Here is a 23,969-nt window from a genome sequence, read left to right on the forward strand (position 1 = left end):
TTCCAGCTATTTGCTCTTAACTGTTTCCATAGTGTATGAAAGCTAGTTGGAATAGGATAATCTCAGGCTTTGACACACACAAGCATGTTAGTCTGGGATAACAGGATTAGGGGTGTTTGCAGGCTTGAGTGCAGGCAGGAGGACAGCAATACATGGGGTTAGCACCTATTGGAGAAGTACCTGCACCACGGCAGGTGCTGCTACTGAAAGGGCTGGAAAATCTCTGTCTTGAATCACTGTGGCACAAGCTGCAGTGGCCAGCACTGGCACGGTGTGTCTCGTGCAGTGTTACCTGCTGGAGACTGCATCCTGCAACTGATCTGGAATAGCTCTTTGGCTTGGAGTTCACCGTTTACCTCAAGGTGTATTAGCATCTTAAGGTAAACCAGCCCTTAGAGGGAATTAAGGCTGTAGCTGATGGTTCAGTCCTCGGTGTGTTAAATTCATACCTTGTTCAGCTTGAGAGTAGCTGAAAAAGCTGGAGTGCACTTATCCTCAGCCAGCTGAGGGCTGGGGGTGTGTGAGCAGCTCTATAATTCCAAGGCCGGTTTAAACTACGTTATTTGTGGCTGCTGTAGCAGATTCTCACTCCCTGCTGCATGGCCTCTTACTCTGATGATGTGCTTCATTGTGCCAGCTAGGTCCACCCGTGCCCCTTCAGCAGAAGGAAATGCTTACACCACCTTCAAGCCAGGAGGGGTTTCCTCATGTTGAGGTGAATTTCTGCCTTCCCCTTTTTGGGAGTTTTCTGGCTGGTTTTCAGTGAGGGATTACAAAGCAGCTGGAAACCTTTATGTCTTGAACTGGAAATTCTGGAAAACTTATTCTTATTTATTAGCATCTGACTGATCTCTATCTATGATCTTTGTAATGTGCTGCCATGTGGGAGCCTGGAGTTTGGGATGTGAACTTGTCCCTTACTCCCGGGAAGGAAACAGTTCCTACTAGCACAATGCAGGGAAGTAACATTGGCATGCTCTGAAGGGATTTAGTAGAGAAAAAACTTGGCTCATCACAGAGTAAGCGAAGGTGGTGCAGGAGGGAAGTAAGGAGAGAAAATGTGGATATCTTAATCTCTGGCAGAAACAGTCTATTACTGGAAAGTCCCACCCAAACCAAAGGGATTAAACACAACTTGCAAATGCAACTGGCACTGGGGTGGAGGGAGGAAAATTGCACTGCACAGAGGCACTTCATGAATTTGCAATTTGTTTAAATGCAAGAAGATAGGTAAAAAACCTGTAAAAAAGCCTTCATTTCAGCAAAACAAAAAGCTAAGAGATCATTTCAGACATTAAGATGAAAATGTTTTACTCTCAACTCACTGCACAGCATCCTTGTTTCCTTTGCATCCCCCACCCCTTTTTGAACTGTGGGATCCCCAGCAGCCCTCCAGCCCTTTGGCAATGCTGCCTGTGGAAGAGCAGTGCGGAGAGGTGTCCCGTGGGGGTGGGCCAGCCTGCCGCCGTGTTTCTCATGGCACCGGTACTCCACAATCTCCCTCTGCTCATAAAGCAGGGCAGAGCTAGAAATAGTGTATGCTGACTAAGCCAACTGAATGACCCTGGAGACAAATTTTGAGGGAGGTAAAAGCATTCACCTCTGCAATATCAAAACACAGAGGCTGAGAGTGGGAACAACATCTGAGATAAGTCAGCTCTATCTCTTAATCAGGTTGACACCATCAGTGTCCTTTAGAAAACTTTTGCATTATTAGTCCCTTTCATTTACTTGAAGCAGAGGTGGATTGTGTCACATGGTTGAGGAAACGATGATAAACACTTACCCACCCCATTAATAAATCACTTGCAAGACTGTGCCTGACTGTACTTTAATGGAGGAAATGGGAGTAGCTGAAAACTGACCTCTTTACTGCTCCACAGTTATTAATGCAGAGGATTTTAAACTGGTGCTCATAGTTTTTGGAGTTTGGGTTTTCTGCCCAAATCTATCCTCTCTCCCTCTCCCAGTAAATTGTACAGGATATTAAAAAATGGTATGAAAGCTGTGGAAGTAGCAAGCTAAGGATTTTAAAAGCTGCCAGTTATTGTATTGATTAAGTAAAAAGGACCTGCTGCCAGTGACAACTTGTTTTTCCCTTTTCAAGTTCATGGTAGCAGTTTATGTAACCCAATTTTGAGAAAACTTGCTGGAAAACAATATTGTAAAACCGCCAGCTCTCTGGTGGAGAAAACCGGCAAACTTTACTTGTCTTAGTTGTGTAAAACCATGGATATAAATAGTGAGTGGGCCTGTGTGGCTCTGTTTTTGTTTTCCCGGAGTTTGCAAACACACTTTATGTCACTGACATGCCACATTTAAACAGAGTGCACTGTGTGATTAAGTTAGTTTAATTTTGTCAGCATTTGGCATTTGCTGATGCAGAAGGAAATCTTGTTCTCTGCTGTGTCTACATGTGGATGAAAGGAATAAAATATTTACTGTACAGAGCTGAGAGACCAGATGCTTCTTTACTTCAGAGACTTTTAGGGAATGGGAAGTCAGGAAGTGCTGCAATTCATTATTTTGTCTCTGGCATGAAATTTGGGTATGGCATTTATTATGCTTCTAATAAGAAAAAAAAATTCTTTTTTTTTTTTTTTTTTTTTTTTTACCTGGTTGTAATGTATTGTCTATTACCGTTGGCTTTTCTGTATTCAGCACTGTAGTGCCACCTGGAAAAGAAATTATGCATATCATGATACATGGGACACTACAAAGGACACAGCAGTCATTAGAAATATCCTATATATAAATCTGAAATATTACCATCTTTATTAGTCACATAGGTAACTGAGTATGTGAGCTTAAGCATGAAAATATGACATTAAAGATCTGGTTTCCTTTATCAAAAAAGAAAACAAGAACTCATCATTAAATAAAGATGTATAACTTTGGAGTCCTTGCAAACACCAACTAATCAATCCTCACTGTGTCCCTGTGGCTGTCCTTGTTTTAAAGACTCTGATTGTCTCCAAATCACGTGGGACATCAGCGACTGAGCTCTGTAGCATCTCCTAACAGTCACCAGTTTGTGCATTCACCCATGACATGTTGTTTCTAATACCAGGGATGTCAGGTCCTCCAGCCCCTGCCATGCTGGGTCCTCCCTGTGCATTGTTTCATAGCTGCGTTGTGAGAGCAACTCACGAGAGGTGCATGGGAATTGCCTGACTTTAGGCTCTAGTCTAAGGCAGGTTTAGCTTCTGTCTCAAAGAACAAGAGGAATTAAGGACTTCCTCTTTGTCGACTCCTTCAAGCAGATGAACAAGAGGTGAGTGGGGTCATGCCCCTCTCCTAAGCTCACTAATTGATATTTTAAAATACTTGACTTTTTAAAGCAAGCCTCAGCCTCATATTGATAAAGGAAACAAAAAGTAAATTAGCACAATTATAAATGCGCAGTGGGGTGCTGATTACCAGTCAATGGCTTTTCTTTTCTCCAGCAAGCAAGTGCTTAAAGCATTATAGAAAGGATGACTATGATGACTTCCAATAAGAATGAACGCCCAAGCTATATCAGCTTTATGTTTGTGAGAATGATCTGATGGGAAATGCTATAAGCCACACAAATAGAGAAGCTCTGTATGGGGTCCAAATAGAGCAGGAAGGAATCTGGCCTACAGCACAATTACAGTTAATTACAAGGGAGGCTTCATTGTGATACTCACATATGTTCAGAGAAGTGACTCTAACAGTCATACTCATGAGAACGCGGGCCCCATGCTGGCGTTGGGTGTGGATACAAGAGGGTAAAGCACTGATGACATCCCCTCTGCACTGTCCTGCTATTCTTAATGGGCCACGAGATTAACATACTTTCCTTCGATGAATTTCGGAGGAAGCAAAGAACGTTTACAATGAAATTTTTGATAAAATCACTTCTGCACATTTTAGTGTTATAAGTGACATCTTATGTACAGTGCAATGTTTCTACAGTGTCCAGAACAACTGGGCATGCACTGTTCAGGGTTTCTAGGTGGCATGGTAATAAATTATACTCAAGTGTCTGCACTTTTGTTGGAGGGCAATGTAGTAATTTTTAATTTTAGTACTGAAATAGCTTCAGTTTCCCAAAAGAGCTGGTGCTTAGGAAGGCTGGTGGCTGTTCCCTTGCCTTAGAGATTATAAACTGCTCCCTAAGCACAACCTGCAAAAATTGCCAGAGGGAGTTTTCTTTGCTCAGTAAGCTTTCCCTAAGGGACATGTGGGCTGCAGTCCTGAGCTCCCTGAAGTGCAGAGTATGAGTGAACAGGGAAGGTGCTTGCACAGATGTCTCCTTCTCCTCACACAGCCTCCATCTTTGTGAAGTAGGTCTCTACCTATTGGGCTTTACAGGCCAGCCCTCACTGTAGAGCTTTCCAAGAAGCCCCAGGGTTTCCTGACCTGGCTCTTTCCTTTCAGAAAAGTAAATAAATTACAATGTTTAGTAACATTGAAAGCTTTCTGAGCTACCTTAGCGCAATACAGACTATTTTACCAGACTCCTTGCATGGCTGTTTTCAAAAAGAATAAGATTCATCTGGGACACTGATTTGAAAAGCAGTGACAGTGACGGTGCACTGTCTTTTCCACTCAAGAATTGTTTTTCAGTTTATGATTTTCAACAAGCATTTACAGGAGACGTTGGCAAAGCTCAGAAAAGGTTTGATGCTGAAACTGCACTTTCATTTGTATCTGCTGTTGGATGTTCTACTTCGCTGCTTCCAACAAGCCAATCTCTTACTTAAGGTTTCCCAATGTCCTCTTGGACAACTATTGCCAGATTTTAATGCTATTTTATGTCATGGATATAAGAAGCAATAAACATTTATTAGATAAGCACACCAGGGAGCAGTGATGAAATAACTTGTGTCGCTGTGTCCAAAAATAAGCTCAATTACTGTAGATGTATAGATCTGCTACAGTAAGATCTCATCAAACAGGCCCAGAGCTTTGCAGAGCAAGTAACCTCCAAGAAGAGATCAAAACATAGTGTTGCAGTGTCAGCTCTCTCACAAGGACAGTGGTTCTGTGCAAAAGTGGGAGACTATGAAATCTAGCAAGCTTCCTCCCTTCCAGATGCAGACTACATTATGCCTCTCCCTCCTATTTTTCTTCTAGTGATGTCAGCTTGGAGAACATCAGCCCCTCTCTGGCTGTAATGCAGTGTTGGTGGGGAAGCTCATGGAAATCTTTCTGGTGGTATATGTGTGAGTATGCTTTGATGAAACAAATCTGTTCTGTTTCTTACTGGGAAAGGTTTGGGGTTGAGATTTAAGTCCTACACTAAATTTTAGGTATGAAAGAATATCTGTATCTCAAATCTAAACAATATTTCATTTGGAGTCCTTCAATCTCAGACAATAAACCTCAAAAGGTCTGTCCAGCTTTTTTTCTTAATTAGAGAAAGTTTGATTAGGACATTTGATTAGACACAATTCCTGCTCAAAAGAAAAATGCCCTCTCTTCCAGCTAGTCACTATTATTTGCTTCAAAAATTACATAGCTGAGAAAACAATCAAAAGTATTGTCATATGTAAAAGGCAGATGCCTATGTTTTGACAGCACTGACAATACGAACTGCATACCAATGTCCATTTATGCTGAGTGATTAAATCAGTTCAAACATTTAGCTGGTAACTGATGATGGATATGAGCTACAATGAAGCTGCAATGGAATGAGGATGGTTTCTGCACCTGTCAGTTGGTAGTCATCACCTGTGCCACTGTGACAGTTTGCCTGGTCATCATCGCACTCATCCACAGGTTTGCCTTCGGAAACAGTAGGGACAGCCGTAGGAGCTGAAACAAACCCAGTTGTTCAGTTAAAACATGTGCTGGAGAATCATCATGCAATTGAAAGTAACATTTTAATGAGCACCGTACGCTGTCTTCATGTGTTGTATCTGAGGAATGAAGCAACTTTACTTTGCAGGTTAGTTAGTATTTCTTAGCAATGGGATGTATCTGCTCTGCCTCCCTGTGCAAGGGCACATCTGAGCTCAAGGGCTGAGCAGAGTTGGGCAGCAAAGCCCTGGACTGTCTAATCACCGGCTGATGAGCATTTGTTGTTCCTATCAACAAAGAGTGAAAGCTTGGCAAGGCAGAATGGCAGTCTTGGAGGGGAAGGTGTGGGGTAGAAAACCCATCATTTTATGGAAGGACAAAGTACCTGTGAGTGGGCCTGTACAGAGGAGCAGAAGGAATGCGTGCTTAAGGTGGTAATGACTGAAGAAACCTCTCTGCAGAGCAAACGTAAGAGAGGAAATATCTGAGCAGAGTCCTGGTAACAGTGGCAGGAAAGCAGTGTGATGTAGAATCACTTTGTGCTCATTGAGGAGAACTGGAAGGAGTTTCTTTTGTTTTTGCTGAAGTTATAAATAAATAAGACATCAGTGATGTCAGTCATCCCTCCCGGCCACCTGCTTGCTTCTCATTGGGGATGACTTTCTGGTAGCTGCTGCATAACCAGTAAAATTCTGACCTTTGTTCCTACAGTTAAAAGCCTGATATTTGTGCAAGGTGCCAGAAAATATATCTATATTGCAGTATCTGCAAAACATACCACATCTGGAAAATCAGGATACTTGGTGTTATGTTCAGGTTTATGTTTTATGCCGCAAGTATAGTTCCCTGGCTTAAGATAACCACTCTGGGAATGTGATCCAGGCTTTTGTCTGTTCTCACCTACTGTTATTTTCATTAACAATCTTTTACTCTCATTATAAGCTATGCAATAATGGATCCCTTTGTCAGATTCTTCTTTGCCCTTCTAATGCCCTGAGAGCCTGCTGGCCACATAAGGTCATATACACCGACTTCTTGGCCTGAAAATGTCAGGAGGGGTGGTAATTTCTGAAGTAGCTATATTCTGGGATGATACATGGCTCTTTAGGACCCTGTTCTATGCTTTAGGAGTACAATCTATCCCTAGTTAAAGAAACAGTTTTGTACCTATTAAGAATTATGCAGAGTGTCTGTTCCCCACATTGCTTTAAAAACCCCTCTGGGAGCTCCCTCTAGCTTTCTACATCCAGTTAAGTTTCTTATCTTGATCTTTGTGCCCCTGTATAGCCTCAAGCTTGCCTACCTCTCTGCCATCATTTCATATAAGTCCCCCTGGGATGTTTCGAGCACACAAAACTTCCCCTTGCTCATTACTGCTGGAGACCTGATTTCTACTCCTGTCTGTGCCTACCTCCATGCTTCTTTTTGCATCTCAACTCCTTTATTGCCCAGTAAATCTCAAGTGACTTCTCCTCATTCTATTCCCTCCTTAAGACACAGTTATACAACAAAGTTTTCTTATTATGCTTCTCCCATGGGTAAATGGGAATTGACCTCACCTATCCATGGGTGACCTCCAGGTAAGCACCCTTCAAAAGTACACCATAGAAGAAAGACAAATGCAACAAGATGTGTCCCAGGGAAAAACTGTACTTGCTGTTGCAATTTGCCTAAAAGCAAAGGCGTTTTTCCTGGTCAGTCTCCTCTTTGGCTCCTCCATCTCACTGAGCAATGTGTTCTTGTAAGGTGGCCCATGGACTCACTTCTGGATGTCTAGGTGACTACAGGAGCCCTGTGGCTGAAGGACTTTGCCCACAGGTTGTGAGTTTACATAAGGCAGGTGCTCAGTTTTCTTTTTTCTGAGCAAGTAGCACAATAGTCTGCAGGAACTAAGTATTCCCACAGGAAATGAGGACTTCCTGCAGGAACTAAGAAGTATTTTCAACCTCCCCACTTTCCGGGCCAAGTAAAAAGCATACTTATTGAATCTGGCCTTCACTAAAAAAACAACGCAGAACTCATCAGTTCTCACAGCAAATGACTCCTACTCTTCCGCCTTGGGGGAGAAATGGTGAGAAAGAAATGGAAGCAGAGCAGTTGGTTCCATTCATCTTGGGAGCCTGTTCAGCTACTTCTATATCAGATATCATATGAAACCCTGAATAACATGGTTTGTTATTCTGTGTATTGTTAAGCTGTGTGGTTTATATGTCACCCCACTATACCATCATCCACCAGATAAAACTGTGAAATTCCTGTAGTGTTTATCTGTAGTTATCTATGAAGTTAAATAATTATTGTTTATATAAAAAGAATCAAAGCTTCACTTCATGTCACAGTCCAAGGATAAGTGTCTAAACTTTGCTTTTCCTAGTCTTTCATCTTCTACGTGCGCTTGCAAAATTAAAGCTTGGTAAGGAACAAAGAGGCCCTCTTTATCCCCCAAAAGGAACAGCACAGACACTGTCCCGCCAAGTAATCATTGCCTGCCATAGCGTCTGGTGTGACTTTCACGTCCTTTGAAGGAGCAAGGGACATAATTGTTATATTTAGTGCCAATCTCCCTCTGCATTCTCAGAAAACATCTCTTTCAGGGTTGTATCATGATAACATAACATTTAAGTTCCTGTCTTTATTGTCTCTTAATAGCTCTATGCTTCTCGAAAGTATAATCATAAAGCTGCTTAAGGGAACAGAAAACCACGTGGAGAATATCACTGTGATTCAAGAAAGGAATGGGAGAAAGAATAATATCTGCGCCTTGGGCATATTCAAACGTCTGCGGAGAAGGAACTGATTTGGCCAAGAAACAACACTAATGGGAGTCACGGAAGCGAGAGTCCGATGTGCTGCCCGTACAGACACAGCAGCGTTCAGCAGTAGTCCAAGTGGAGAATGTATTTATGAAAATAATAAAGTGCATTCATCTCTAGAAGAGCAATTACCTTCGATTTCACAGCCCAGCAGCTCCATTCTCAGCCCCAGTCCTCCGTGTGTGGCTCTCTCCGGGTAGACGCGGATGAATCTCGTCGATACAGGTTCAAAAGTCCTCAGTTCAGGCGTGTCATAGTTGGTGTTGCCTTCAAAAGTCTGCAAAGCATGACAAATGCTACTTGTTAAAAAAGAAAAAAAAAAGCTATTTTCAACAATCATCTTTTTCCTTCATTCTCTAGTCTTTGAATTAGGTGAGCAGTAGGCCAGATTCTAACCGCTTAATAAGTGTCAGGCATTCCTGTCCTAAATGAGAATGAAAAATACATAGTTAAAGCTTCTCAGAAAAGTCATGCATTTCATTTTTCATAAACTCAGTAGCAACCAATCCATCAGGGTCATAACGAGCTGAGTGTTTAATGAGACATGTTTTTAAATGACACTCTGATCTGGAGTTTAACTGGGTGACATTTTCAACACTTCTTAGGGAAAAAAATGGCTGAGGTGAAGATCCTGTCACCTTTTAAGTGGTTACAATAATAATCCAACTATTCAAGAGAAAATTTCAATCTGATTTCCCCCAGTGACAGAGTTTCACAAGTTGTAGTTATTTCAAAAGGCATAAATTAAACTCCAGGAACAGTAGCTGCAAGAGTTCTTCCAGTGAGCCTGCTATTGAATAAGAATAAAAAGAAAGAAAGAAGAAAGCTGCTTCCTGACAAAACTGCAATATAATCCAACGGGCAAGGCAGGTCAGCAAATGTACATTTCAGACAAAAATCTCTTCTCTGAGTTGCACTCTGAGTTCTTCAGCCATAAAGCAGCTCTCAATGCTATTTGTTTGATACCTTCAGCTTCTCTTGTCAGTGATGCTTTGCATATAGAACAAGTTATAATTTGTACTTATAGAAACACCTCAGGTGCCTCCATGGAGGCGATCGGACCTTAGAATGAATTAACTGTACAAAGAAATAGTCCTTGCCATGAAAAGTTTATAACCCAGGACAGGCAAAAGGAGTTATTTTTACCCTATTTTATGGTAAAAAGTGACTTTGGAATATCATGTATAGAACACTCTAAAGTACAAAATATGAAAATATATTTAACAATGAAGGAGAAGTACAGTGTTTTCAACTTTTCTTTGCTTTGAATGTTAAATGGCAAAACATTAAAAAACATCTTCTTTGAACTAGTGTTCAAATTTGGGATTAGAAGCACTCTTATAAAGATACTTTCAACTCATAGTTGCAAAGCCTTCTTCAGGAAGAAGCCACCAGATGTCCTCCATTTTGGATAAGAACAAAACCAAGCCTGCAATGAACTCCTCCTCCTGATCTGGGGCAGAGAAAACAGAGGCCATGGGAAAAGCTGGCTCTATTTCCCAAGGCACAAAACCAGCATAGGTAAATGTGACTGCTGCTTGTATTTGCAGTGCAGTCCTAAAAACCTTGCTTTTTTTTACTCTACACCTCTGTTTTATGAACCAATGGTCTACAACCCCTTCTGGCCATTGGTTAGAGTGCCAGTCGCAAAAGTCAATGATGATGGGAGCCTATGATCAACTAAATCAAAAAAATAATTTCAATATTAATGCATCTGCTCCTACTTCCTCGGGGAGATTGTACCTCCAAGGTGGCATCAGGGGGCACTGGTTGACCTGGTGTTTTGCCAGCGCTTGGATGAGAGTTGTCAACAATTCACATGTAGATGGCCTGTCAGATCTAATTAACATGGAATTACATATTATTATATTTGAATAGCAATATAGTGCAAATGATCAGAAAAGCTACCTACCATATGAGAAAGAATAAATGCCATTTTATGTGTAAAAAGTAGACAGACACATGTATCCGAGGAATCCTTGCTTCCTTTTTAATAGTAGTCTTAATAACAACATATAATAATGAAAACTGTTTTATAAAAGACATCAGTGCTGGAGTACTGACACATAGACATTAGAATTCAATAGGCATCTAGAATTATATTGAATCATAATTATATTGAATCATTGTCCTTTGTAGTGCAGAGCTGCCTGTGATTCAATTTTGACTGTTCATTTAAAACACGTACTGATATTCTTTGTGGGGGAGGATAGAGGAGTATACAGTAAAACTTGACTTTGTGAGTGTCTTTTATACAGGCTATGTCACAAATTGCGTTACTTCATTACAAAGAAAAATTATAAGAAATAATAGCTAAACAAAAAAGAAGCTAAACTGGTGAGAGGAAAAAAAATCTTCCTAATATCTTTTAAAACCAAAATAAACTTTGCAGAAAAATTTACAAAGTTTGTTCCAAATGGCAGGATATCCAGAAGTTTCTTGTACCAGAAATGATGAGAGGAGGTGTAAAAAAACCCCAAAAAGTGGAAGGAAGAAAGAAGTATGAAAGAGGAAGAAGACTTTATGGAGTAAGCTTGAGTAAGACTATGAAGAAGATATACTGATTGGATCTTGAAATGAAAATGGGGTTCTGTGTGGTCGTTTGAGGATTTGTGATGTTCCCTCCTTTGAGTGCTTCAGCTAGACTAAAGGGGGAAACATTCCTCACATTCAAAAATAGCAGAAATTGGGTCAGCCAAAAAGGAAGGAGTTATGGTAGTCCTAGTGAAAGGAGCTGCAGGCACAGATGACAAGATCATGTTGAGAAACAAGGTGATGTTTCATCCCTTGGACATATTCTGTTGTTATGTTTAGCTTGTCATTGCTCTTTCTTTTCCTAAAATGCAGTTGTTTGTTTATTGAAAGTCAAGACTTTAACCAAGTGAAACGATGTGTTTCATTTCATATAACAGGGCTGTTTCTAATCCACATTCCTGCTGTGACTCATTATAGCATGCTGTCCCATCCAGCTCCACTTACATTTAAAAATACTGCATTCCAGGATTAACATTTTAAATCCCTCAGACTCCCAAATCATGGGAATTATCTGATTCTCTTCAAAGAAAACTTGTGCTTCGGAAGAAATTTTATTAAATGTCTTGAATTTTTGGGAAGGATTATAATTATGCCACAAGAGATTTGAATTCCAGCCCTCTCCATTCCATTAATCTTGAAAGTTAATTTCTGGTAGTGATGAAAGCTGAGGATGGGCTCAGTGCGATAGTTAGCGCACTAGTTTTCTTGTCAAACTGCTAACTTCTGACAATGATGGCAAGTGCTTGTATTAGAAAACAGAAAGCCATGCAGCAGACGGCGCACTGCTTTGAAAGCATATGGCATTATTTTTTTCCCTCGTTGAGCCACAGTGTAGAAGTACGTGTCAAAACAACATCTATTTTAGAAAGAAAATGGTTAGATCCCATTGTTGATTTACACTCTCTTCACACTTTATGATGAAGTCAAAACTCATGGTAACAAGAGAAAGGAGCTGACTGCAAAGGCTGAATTCATTTAGTTTTAATCCCCAAAACAAATGATGAAAAGTGATGAGAAGTGAGAAAATGCAGACATATTCAGTGAGATTAAAACAGGAGAGAATGAAGTCCAATATTTACCAAATGTGCCTGGAAAAGCTACATCCATGGGCCCACTCAGCTTTTCCTTTAAGGAAACACAGGTTTGTCCAATGGATGAGTATATATAGCAAAACAGCTTTTACATCTAATTTTCAGACTAACGCAGATGAGATATGGAGCAACTCTCAGGATTCCCATCTGCCAAGCACCGCACTGATTTGCCTTTTGAGGTCATATTTCGGTATATGATTCCCTGATCATCCTGGTACTGCAGCACCAGTTTGTGAACAGGACTGTGTGCCCACTGCTTTCCTCAAGGAACAGGGCAGGAGGACTGAAAAAGGCCTTCTGAAGGCAAAAAAGCACTTTGTGAGCAACAAAAGCAAAATGGGAAGGAAGACAACAAATGGGATTTGGGGTAAATAAGCTAAACACTCAGTGCAATTTACAGCTTGAAAAGCATACATTCAAAGACAAGCCAAAATAGGTACATTTCTAGAAACTTTTCTGGATCACAGTCATTTTCTTTCCCTTGGCATCTAACTCAGCAATTAATTTGGCCCTCCTCTGTACATTTCTTGCACTTTCTGTTTGAACTTCTGAACTAGCTGCCCTTTATTCCCAAGCAACATCCAAGATGTTTGTGACAGTGCAATAATACTTTTCACTTGGAATGGGATAAGATGTCAAAAACTCCATCACTTCCTTTCAGAGGACTTGGACCAGACCATTACAGAGAGCCTGTAAAGCTCTCAAAGCAGTCTACAGGCAGTTCAGAAATCCAACAAGTACCCATTAAATTAAATAACACTGTTCCTAATCTACAGCTAAGACAAAAAAGAAGCGAAAGAAAAGTAATTCAGTGTCTCAAACAAGTTCCTTCACTCTCAGAGGAAAAACTGCAGAGAAAACTCTAATTTTTGGCAGCATTGCATATCACCATTGCAGGGGATTTTGCAGTAACCTGTGGGCCACAGAGACACCCTTGTCAGAAATCAAGTCTGAACTAGCTGTTGAATAAAAAACCCCTTTGCTGCAGAGAGAGGTGAATGTCCTATGGCCAGCTCCTGCCCTCCAGCATGGGACAGTTCTCACAGCATCCCTTCAGGGCTGCTGCCCTAGGAGTCCTCCTGCTTGGCTTCATCCCACCTGTGCCATCTCTAAGGTCAAAGATAGATGTCTATAAATTTAATGAAAACATTTTTTTTTTTTAATGTAAGTTTTTTTTTTAGTGCAGAGCTTTCCTCCTTACCTTTATCTTTTTCTTGCTGGGATCCATTATCATTTTCCAATCTGATCCATTGTTGCTGTAGCCAATTTTGAATTTTTTCATGAATACTTTGTTTTCTCGGTGCTTGCCTCCTTGGACAATTATGCCCCTCACTATTTTTTCTTCACCAAGGTCTATTTGAAGCCATTCGTTTGTGTATGGATGAGTAGTTGGTGGCAGTGCCCAACCTGAACGGCTTGTTATGAGGCGAGCATTTTCTGGGATCCAGTTCCGATCGACTTGAGTAGATGCAGTAATCTGAGAGTCAGGAATGAGCCCAGATACCATACCCAGCATCCCAGAGCAAGGATAATCTACAGAAGAAAAAATTAATAAATATAATAGCTAATCTGAACAAGCACAAAACCAGAAACAGGACATAACAGTCAATTCAACTAGCATAAGCAATTACTTATTTCTTTCTTATATCCAAAATAATCTCTTTGGATTTGTATACAATTTTCATTTGTTCAAAATTGCATATCCTAGTTTTGGCAGGAAGTACCAAAATACCACATGTATTTCTGGCTTGATGGGAACCAAAAGGATCAGAAAATCCTATTCTATTCTTGTTTTCTATTCTTCTTGCTAGGGCAAAGAGTGTAGGGTCACATCTGAATTTGTGAATATTTCCCTAGAGAAAACGTCCAAAATCAGCCAAAACCTGGTTGCAGATTACTTAATTTTGGTGACATCAGAAATGAAAATCTTTTATACATTCTCTAAAATATAATTTATTGCTCTGCTTGAAATTTTCCTATTGTATTTCTTTGGTTTCTCAGGCTTTTTCAAATGTCACAGAAGTTAAATAGCTGTTTCTTCTATGGTCCCAGATAAATATAAATTAGAGGTAGGAAAAGCCGCTATCAAGGAATGAAGATTTCCAATATAAAATGTAACATATCACCTATATCATCTAACCTACAAAGATTTCACACAATGACCTGGAATACTATAACACAGTAATCTTATTTTTGCTGTATGGAACCATTTTCAAGACTAAAGAAACACCATAATTGAAAAAAATATTTCCCTAGAACTATTAAATTTTAGTGCCAATGAACTGCATTAAATGCTATAAAATGATCCTAGGTATCTTAGAAAAATCAGCTTTGTAAAAAATATTAAATCATTAACATTTTCTTCAATCTATGATGTATTGTATCTTTACGTATAAAAAATCCTCCATTTTGTAGGAGTTACAGAAATCCAAAAACTAGAAAAAAAGGACTTTAAAAAAATTTCTTGCTTGTGCCTGTTTTGGCTTTTTTTTCCCAAAATAAAATTTTGTTGATAATGAATGTCTTTTGCTGTTACTTCAGAAAGCACTTTGGACACTTCTTTTGGTAGTTAACTGTGTGACATAAAGGAGTTACATTTCAATATTGATCTATCAGTCAACTGACTATATATGTCTAATTGCTTGAACAGGCTTCAGATCTAAGTGTTTGTACCTTGCAATACTTTTAAACCTAGTTATATATGTTTGTTCTTGGGAAATCTTCTGAGAACTACCTACAAATGGCAGGCACGAGAGAGAGAGGGACTGGAGGGTCAGGAAGTTAAAACAAGATGCAAATTTGCAAAATATCTGTGTATCTCAGTACTTTGCATGGAGCTGTAAAATAATTACAAAAAAAAAAAGTAATTAAACCTTACTTTTTTTTCACTTCTTAAAGCTGAACACCTAAAAGATAATGCCAGAACAACACTCGGATAACTGTCTTGGTTTCTTTTCTTTTCTTTTCTTTTTTTTTTTTTACATTTCTACATTCAGACCACAGTGGAAATAGTGAAGATGCATTTCACTCATAAAAATAAAAACCACAGTATAGGCACAATAAATTCCTTTGGTTTTAAAATCCTTCCCAAGACCTACCTGTTATCTTGCAGCCATAAACTTCAAATCTCAGTGATACTCCATTTTCCCAAGACACGGGTCTAATTCGCACAAACCGTGTTAAAACTGGTTTGGCAAAAGGTCTGTAAACAACATCAGTGGGATTGCTATTCCCTTGAAACACCTTTGTGTGGAAAGAAAAAGTATATATTTGTTAGGCTTTCTCTTAAATGGTGTTTATAAATCTATGCTTTATAGTAGTTACGATACAAGGTCTAACCAGGGTTATTTGCAGGGGGAGGGTGTGACAGAAGACTTGCATGGGGAACTATTTCATTAAACTCCTAACACAGTTTTTTCAGACAGATGAGCTTTCCTTGGGGAGGAAAAAAGAAGATGTAAGGTGTACAATGATACTAAAAAATACTTGCACCAACAGAGTCCCATAGCACACTGTAATGCTGCAGGGCAGACAGGAGAGCTCAGGGCCATCTTGAGAGCAGGAGCTCACCTGAGTGCAACAAGGGTCTCTCCACTCCTGGACTATTTTGAGGTGTTTCTAATGCCCAGATCTATATGCGGGAATGACATACATTGGCCTTTGTCACCCAAAGACTGCTGTCTCCTGGAAGAATCCCTCAACGCCCCATTAGGGCAGTTTTGTTGCTTGTACACTTGTAGAGAGATGCAAAAAGCTACAGAACCTCAGGTCCAAATTAAAGGTTTGGATTTCAGTTAGACCACATAAAAATCCTATATGGCATTATGATAAAAACATATATTATTTTGCTGTCCTTGGTCCTAGGAGTTTTGCAGAGTGTATCGTGCAAGCCTTGCTTTGTTAACCTTCCATTTTTAAATCCTTTTTAACAAATACTCAGACTTTCTTTCTCCTTGCATACTGAGATGGAAGTCTATTTAAAATCTATATAGCAGGCTCTAAGACTTTCCCTGTGTCCCCTGAGGCTAACAGTCAAATTAGATGAACAATGAGACTTCCACAAAAAGGGACAGGATTGTGCTGTGCTTTCATGTTGAGGATCCTGCAGCCACGCTCCTTCCTAGCAGAGCCGAAACTGCAATGTTCTAGTCCAAAGAAGGTGATTCAGTTTCCTGCTTCTTCCTCACGTAGAGAGGACCGATTTCCTGTTTTCCATGGATACAAACCCCTCTCCTTTTATGGGAGATTCTGCCATTTCTTACACACACTGTCTACTTTCCTGTTTGTTACTTGCAATAACTGCACTAATTTGGAGCGGAGGCCAGAAGCGCACAGCTGTCAACTCATTAGGCTCAGTTATCTCTTGAGTAATTTAATATAGGAGTTTCATATCTAGCAAGAGATTTTAAATGGAGCTATGTTTCTTTTCAGCAACTTTTTTTTTCTCTGGAAGGACCTGCTGTAGTCTTCTCCAGGTCTGCATCTCACAGAGAAAATGAGTCTTTCTCAAAAGTACACAACTCCTTACCATGTGGTTAGTGCAACCCTCATGTCAGGCTGCCTTGAAGAGGTCTGTGGCTACCTGCTTTTGTTGTTCCTTCAGTAGCCAAGTCTCCTTAACTTTTCATTTGAACAAAGAAATCAGAGGGAGACTTGTGCACAGTTTCTTTCTTATCCTGATTAACAGCAAAATATTGCCATTTTAGAAACCTGATTTTTTTATAAGCCCTCTGAACAAATAATGCAGTTTTAAGAAGTGTTCTCATAATGGAGGGCAGCATGTACAATAGAAACTCATGTAAAATACACTCTTGGAGAGTTTACAAATTGAAGCTGGTAATGAAAATCAGGCATGGTCTGATTTTGAAAGAGGCATTTGTTCAGATTACAGGAACCAGAGCCAGGAAACCCTGTGTCTCATACCAGCCGCAGCATTGGCTCCTCTTGTGACTTTGGGCAAGTCAGTTATTGTACCTTTATATATCATTACACAGCACCCACATTGTGGCATTTGACCTTCTAAAGTTCCTTCTCTGTAAAGCCAGGATAATGCCTGTCAAAGAGAAGCTTTCAGGATTCATTTTTTATTGTTTTACAAAGTGCTTCAAAGAAGAAAGATGTATGTGTTAAACACTGCTACCATTTTGATTAGATAAATGTAGTGGACTTGGAATAGCACTTAGAGATGAATCAGGGACAAACCAGTAACCAAATATTTAGAGCTAGATATGGTTACACTGATAGAGTTTAATATTACACAGCTCTTCTGGGTCTTCACAAAAGGGTCACAAAAAGGCTACTTTGAAGGGAGGTACCACAAAACCTTTCCCGTTGCATCAGCCCCTGGGCAGCCTCTGGGGATGCTGCTCCTGGGCACATCCTGAGTGAGGTGGGAAGGGAGGCACAGCCTCACTGGGACTATTCATGTGAGAGTTGGAGCAGAATTGACTTCTCAGTAATGAGCTTTATGCTCATGGTAGCGGATAATGAAGATTTTTCTTATGAGTGTCTAAAGCTGTTTCATCGGAAGGTCACAGAGAGGAAATCTACTGATAAATGGAAAGGTGATAAAAATCTATAAGGATGGAAAGATGTGCCTAATTATCTGTCTGCATGACCCCCGTCACTGAGATGCTTGGAAGTCTAACAAACTACTAATGACTTGCCAGCACTCCTGCAAGACAGCATGGCTATGCACAGGGAACTGAGGAGCTGACACATTGCACATCCAGAGCTTCACTGCAGATAAGGGACCTTCATATTTTTTTAAAAGTTCCCCATAATATTTTTCTCAAGGTCTCATAGAAAATCTCTGACAAACCGGGAAACAGCAGCACACTCCTGGGAAAAGACCCAAACAATTCAAATTTTAGTGCATACAACAAGCCAGGGAGCACCTTGCACCCTTTCAGTGGCTCTAAGGTTTGGATCAACAATTTATGTGGCCCATTACTATTGAGACAATAGTTATCTTTTGGATTTGGGATATTGTAAACCCTGATCATACTGATTAAACATGTGATACTTTATTCCTCTTTTTTTTTTTTTTTTTAACAACTGAGAGTAACTATTCAGTTCAGTAGCCTATTTCTTGGCCAAAGAGAGGTAAAAGAGAAAAGACTTACAACAGGCTTGTTGCCTTCCTTCAGTGTAATCCAGTCCTCTCCATTGGAGCTGACATCTACGCGGTATGTTTTCAGGTAATATTCTTTCTTTGTTTCTTTTGAGATGGCTCCTTGCGTCCCAATTCCAGAAACGAAGCGGAGAAGGCCTAGATCTACCTGTGGGTGAGGAATGAATTGGGACGTGAGGACAATCTGTTCAGAGCATGACAGTAATGCAGAAGTGACACCCCCTTCACTCCCTCCATGTTTTGCAAAGTTAATAAGGATTTTATATAAAGGAAATTGCAACATATTGGTGATAATAACATAGCCATAATCTCCTCTTTTGTAAACAGTGTCATCACAGGAGATGGGAACGTGTGCCTAATCAGCCAGAAGGGCTATTCACATGCCAGAGAATTCTCTCTCCTCTACGAGGGAGGAACCAGAGACCCCATCAGTGGGAGTGGGAACCACCAGACTGCAGAGAAGTTACTAGAAGTTACTGTCCTCAAGGACCAGTCTGGTGAACAATGTTACTTAATACTTTCATGAACTACCTTGCACAGATTCTAATGAAATTCGCTAAGGACACAAAGCTGCAAGGCATTGTCAATACAGAGGAGAGACATGCAGTGAGAACTGAGTGACCCTGAGGACTGCAGTATTAGAAATGGGATGAAATTTAATAGTACAATATCAAAGTTGTGCACATAGGGAATGATGACAAGAATTCTGCAAAAACCCAGGAGCTCATCACTTGCAAACAGGAGAGGAGAATAGAATCCCATGGTGTATTAGTTAGTCACAAGATAATTATGAATCACTGTGTGATTTCTATTGAGAAAAAGGCAAATGAGTTGCTTGTACCATATGACGTATTTGAAGAAAACAGAAAGAAACATTAGGACAAGTGCAATAACTCTGTTCCAATTGTCAAATATAGTAAACTTCAATCATCAGAAAATAATGACATTTTGAACTTGCTGGGGAAACGAACGGTATGGTGTCCACATGAATGCATGTTAGAGCCCTTCTGTCTTCTACACTCATTCTCTCCCTTTCTCCCTCTCTTATGAAGAGATGTTGTAACCAAATGGACAAGTGATTCATATTAACCTTCCCCTCGCCCATTATTTATTTGTCATCCAGATTTGCTTCCTCATCTAGTTCATCACGTGGCATCACAGAAGATGTATTGGCATAGTTGGGAGGATGATGTACAGTGCAGGAGTGTGGCTACTCAAGTCAGTTCTGCTGGCAAAAGAAACCTTTGTTGTGGTGCACGAGTCCAGCTGCCAAATGTCTGAAACTCGGCACAAAACTTTCTCACAGCCAGGCTGGTTGGAACACCTGCCATTTCCTTCTAGCCTTTCTTTATCCATAACAAGAAAACAATTGAAATCAAATTCATCATCCTTTTTCTGTGCAGTAGAACCTTCTCTTTATTTTCTAGAGCAAACCATTTAGTTTCAATATAAAGTGACACTATTCACAAAATATTATTCAGAGTAATTTATTCCCCTAAACTTCAGTTGTGCAGACTTTAGTAGGATAATAATAGGTTGAATTAACCCTTCTTAAGTGAATGTCCCATGAATGTCTCAGGCTTTTTCATTATTTCCAAAGTACACAGGATGCAGAATATACGTCCCTTGTGTCCCACAGGCATCCTTTTTCCTGGATGTATGTCATATATCCAAAGGCGCTGGAGCGGTTAAATCAACACGCTCTGCATTCTCTCTCAAAAGGCTGAAGGAAGTGTTATTGAGGACAGACTGGCTGCTCTCTCAATGCCCATGTCATAGGCAAGGCATTTTGAAGTCTTCCAACACAAGAATAGCAGCCTTGTGTGTGACAGATAGAACTAGCTTTCAGGGCAAAGCCCCTGCCTCAGTTTTTAAGGCTGGTAAAGCCCATATGTAACATTTTAACCCTTGTCTTTAGGGGTGAAATACTGCAACATTTTGTTTTGTCATGATAAAAAAAAATTCAGTCTTGGAAAAAAAAAAAAATCCCAGCACTGCCTTACAAAAACAATCAAGTGATTTAAAGTAACTGGAGAGTCTCAGATGTTAGATTGTTGCAATCTGAAAGTTAATGGGGGAATCTGGGCATCATTGCGCTGAGCAATCTCAGCTTAACTTCAAATGCTCTCCAAACTGTACTCTGCTGATTGTAAAGTGTGCTGCACTGAGTTATGTCCAATACCACATTCACTTCCAGGCTGAAGTGCACTTGAAAATCTGGAAGTCTGAGGGAGTGCAGAGCTAAGTTATTTAAATGATCTGCTTCTCTTACAATTTGAAACAGCTCTTCAGTTTTGAAATGATTAGGGTCCCAAGCCTGTACTGTTCCAACTGATTTGAAATGATTCTAGTAGGGGCTTTTTAATATACAGTAAGTACTTCATTGTGAATGAAGTCAAGCAATGGCCTATTACAAGAGTTCTAAGTATTTGAAGCTAAGTTAAAATTTAACATAGGGGGTTTAGGGGAAGATTTGATTAGTTGATGCCTGTGCTAACAATTACAGCTATCAGTCACTGACCACTCAGGCAACTCGGGCTTGTCCCATCAAAGAACTTCAGGCCCCCAAATTTTGCTAGATCCCAAATGCTGGCTGGTATTCAATATATCCTCTTAACTCCTGAGGCACTGAATATCCTACAAGCATCTACCCCACTGCCCAGAACTAAGTCTTAAACACATAGAGGATATAGACATTTACCTTCATGGCTAAAACCCGGCAGAATCCAAAAGGCAGGCAGAAATTCTCCTGCCAGAAGTTAGCAGCTCACTGGGAGAGTGAGAGACTCTGAGAAGACATCTAATTTATTGCTTATAGGTAGGGAAGAAGCAACGTCATTAGCGCTCCTGGCTCCAGTAACTGTGTAATACAGTACAGGAGGAGGGAGGCATCTCTTCTTGTTAGGGAGAACATCTCTTCACATAGATGTGCTCTCTCCGGATCAGCAAATCTTTACCTGCTTCTTGAAAACTGGAACTATGTCAACAGCAGTCCTCTCCTGGAGCCCAGGAGGCTGATGGCTCAAGTGTTCAGCTGCGTGCCACGGCTTTAAACCCCTTGCAAAAACAAGCTGTAACCCCTGACCTGCCACATGCCACGAGGTGTTTGCTCACAAGCTGATACAGGAAAAAAGAATAACCTTTCTCCATCAGTGTTTTGTGAGAAGGGAACAGTGCACACAAGAAAGGTGGTGCTAAGCAGTAGAGAAGCGGAAGGGTTGGAGTTTTTAGCATTAACTCTGTGTCAGCGCAGAGGTCCAGGAGAGGAGTAGAGCTTAAGGCATTTCCCTCCCTTTGACAGTTCTCTGCAGTGGCCTCTGGAGAGGAACTGCTCCTCTCCAGGTGTGTACAAACAGAATTGCAACACTGAGCACCCCTCTGTGATGCCTAAGTACATTTGTAAATCAAGCTCTAAATGGTGATAGAAATAAATTATGTAGAAGACTACCTCGGAAACTGTATGACACATCTTAAGGGGCTGTTAAGCTCACCTTCATTAATCAGTTTGTGATGTATTTTTTTTTCCAATTTTTTTTGAAAGTTTACCTTCTGTAAAATGCAAAATTGTGTATAAAATACACATTCTCAATGACACAGGAACTGCTCAGAGTTGACGTTCAACCATATCAACTGCTATTGGCAATTGGAACCTGAAGGTACCAAATGCAGCTGTGTGTGAAGACACAACTCTTCTGTACAATACTGTCCAGAGGAACTGTTGCAAAGGACAGCAGCTCTAGTACAGTACAGAGAGTAGTTTCACTGAATTTCACTGAATTTTTTTAGAGTTGGAAGGGACCATATAGATCATCTAGTCCAACTCCCCTGCTGAAGCAGGATTGCTTAGAGAATGCTACTCAGGACTGCATCCAGGCGGGTCTTGAAAATCTCCAAAGAAGGGGACTCCACAACCTCCCTGGGCAGCCTGTTCCAGGGCTCTGTCACCCTCACCGTGAAGAAATTCTTTCTCATGTTCGAGTGGAACCTCCTATGTTCCAACTTGTGCCCGTTGCCCCTCGTCCTGTCACTGGGAACCACTGAAAAGAGTCTGGCTCCCTCCTCCTTCAACCCACCCTTGAGATACTTATAGGCATTAATAAGGTCTCCCCTCAGCCTTCTCCAGACTAAAGAGTCCCAGCTCTCTCAGCCTTTCTTCATAAGGGAGATGCTCCAATCCCTTAATCATCTTTTTTGCCCTTCACTGGACTCTTTCCAGTAGTTCCCTATCCCTCTTGAACTGGGGAGCCCAGAACTGGATGCAATACTCCAGTTGTGGCCTCGCCAGTGCAGAGTAGAGGGGGAGAATGACTTCCCTTGACCTACTAGCCACACTCTTCCCTATGCAGCCCAGGATTCCGTTGGCCTTCCTGGCCACAAGAGCACATTGCTTGCTCATTGTCATTTTGCTGTCTACCAGGACTCCCAGATCTTTCTCTTCGGAGCTTGGCTCCAGCAGGTCCAACCCTAACCTGTATTGGTGTCTGACATTCTTCTTGCCCAGGTGTAGCACCTTACACTTTTCCCTGTTGAACCTCATGAGGTTCTTCCTTGCCCAGCTCTCCAGCCTGTCCAGGTCTCTCTGGATGGCAGCACGGCCTCCAGGGTGTCAGCCACCCCACCCAACTTGGTATCACCAGCAAACTTGCTGAGGATACACTCTGTCCCCTCGTCCAGGTCACTGATGAATATGTTGAACAGGACTGGACCGAGTATTGACCCCTGGGGGACACCACTGGTTACAGGCCTCCAGCTTGAACCTGTTCCATTAACCATTACCCTCTGGGTCTTGTCACATAGCCAGTTCTCAATCCAGTTGTCAATAGTTCACATGCTTTTTGGAGGCTTATGCTTATAGAGTCCAACTGCCTATGTAATTTCCAGTCAGCTTAGCATGTCCTCTCCACAGAGGTCTCCAACAAGTGTTAACATGACCAGAGGTAAGCCGTTTTTCTCAGATCTAGTCTCCTCCAGCTGAGATAGTAATACAAATCTGTAACAACTAGCTTTTTGTTTTGGGCATCTTGTGCTTTTTTGTTTCAAGAACTTGTGTTTCACGTTAAAATGAACTGTGGAGAGAGCTGGTGATGAAATACAGTACTTTTGAAGATGAACATCAAATGCATTTCCCTGTAATTATTTGACATTTAACTTTCTGCACATATGATAAACAAACATCTGGTATTTATTTTAGAGGATGCAAGTGATTTGGTAAGTTATTACAGGCTGTACGGCTGTGATCCGAGACAGGCAGCTGCCTCCAAACCTGAAATCTTGACATTTCATTTCCATGACCAGAGTTTCAGCTTTGACTAACTGAAGTACGTTTCTAGTTCTCTTGTTTCAATTTTTTTTTTTTCACTTTCATTCAGATTAAAAAGCATATCTCTTCTGGAAAATGATGCCTTAGGGCCTTATCTAAACCCACGGCCTTTGATAATTGCCTGTGTTGCAATGTGACCGCCTTTATTGGTAAGTACAAGACTGGGAGCGGACTTGCCTATAGGAATTGGCTCCTAACTTACAAGAAATGAGGAACATCTCAAGTGTGTATTTTTTTCCAGGAGAGAAATGTTCATGTAAAAAAACCCCAGTTGTTCCTACTTCTAAAATCAATTTCTTCCCTGTGAA

At 40.7% G+C, this 23,969-nt stretch overlaps 1 protein-coding gene across 3 annotated transcripts in view; it reads right to left on the bottom strand.

The window, feature by feature from the left end:
• The window catches only part of NRP1 (neuropilin 1), a 114,933-nt gene that overhangs the window by 16,018 nt on the left and 74,946 nt on the right, over positions 1-23,969 (bottom strand). For 2 of the 3 annotated variants that reach the window (XM_074157475.1, XM_074157473.1), the window contains exons 7-12: positions 18,334-18,489; positions 15,307-15,451; positions 13,410-13,741; positions 8,715-8,859; positions 5,701-5,784; positions 2,616-2,675 (exon numbers count right to left, since the gene is read on the bottom strand). In XM_074157475.1, the coding sequence (XP_074013576.1) occupies positions 2,616-2,675; positions 5,701-5,784; positions 8,715-8,859; positions 13,410-13,741; positions 15,307-15,451; positions 18,334-18,489 (922 nt within the window). Of the gene's footprint in view, positions 1-2,615; positions 2,676-5,679; positions 5,785-8,714; positions 8,860-13,409; positions 13,742-15,306; positions 15,452-18,333; positions 18,490-23,969 lie in introns of all 3 variants that reach the window. The other variant, XM_074157472.1, reaches the window with a different exon arrangement.

Source organism: Numenius arquata, chromosome 12 (assembly GCF_964106895.1).
Source record: "Numenius arquata chromosome 12, bNumArq3.hap1.1, whole genome shotgun sequence".
NCBI classification, from domain to species: domain Eukaryota; kingdom Metazoa; phylum Chordata; class Aves; order Charadriiformes; family Scolopacidae; genus Numenius; species Numenius arquata.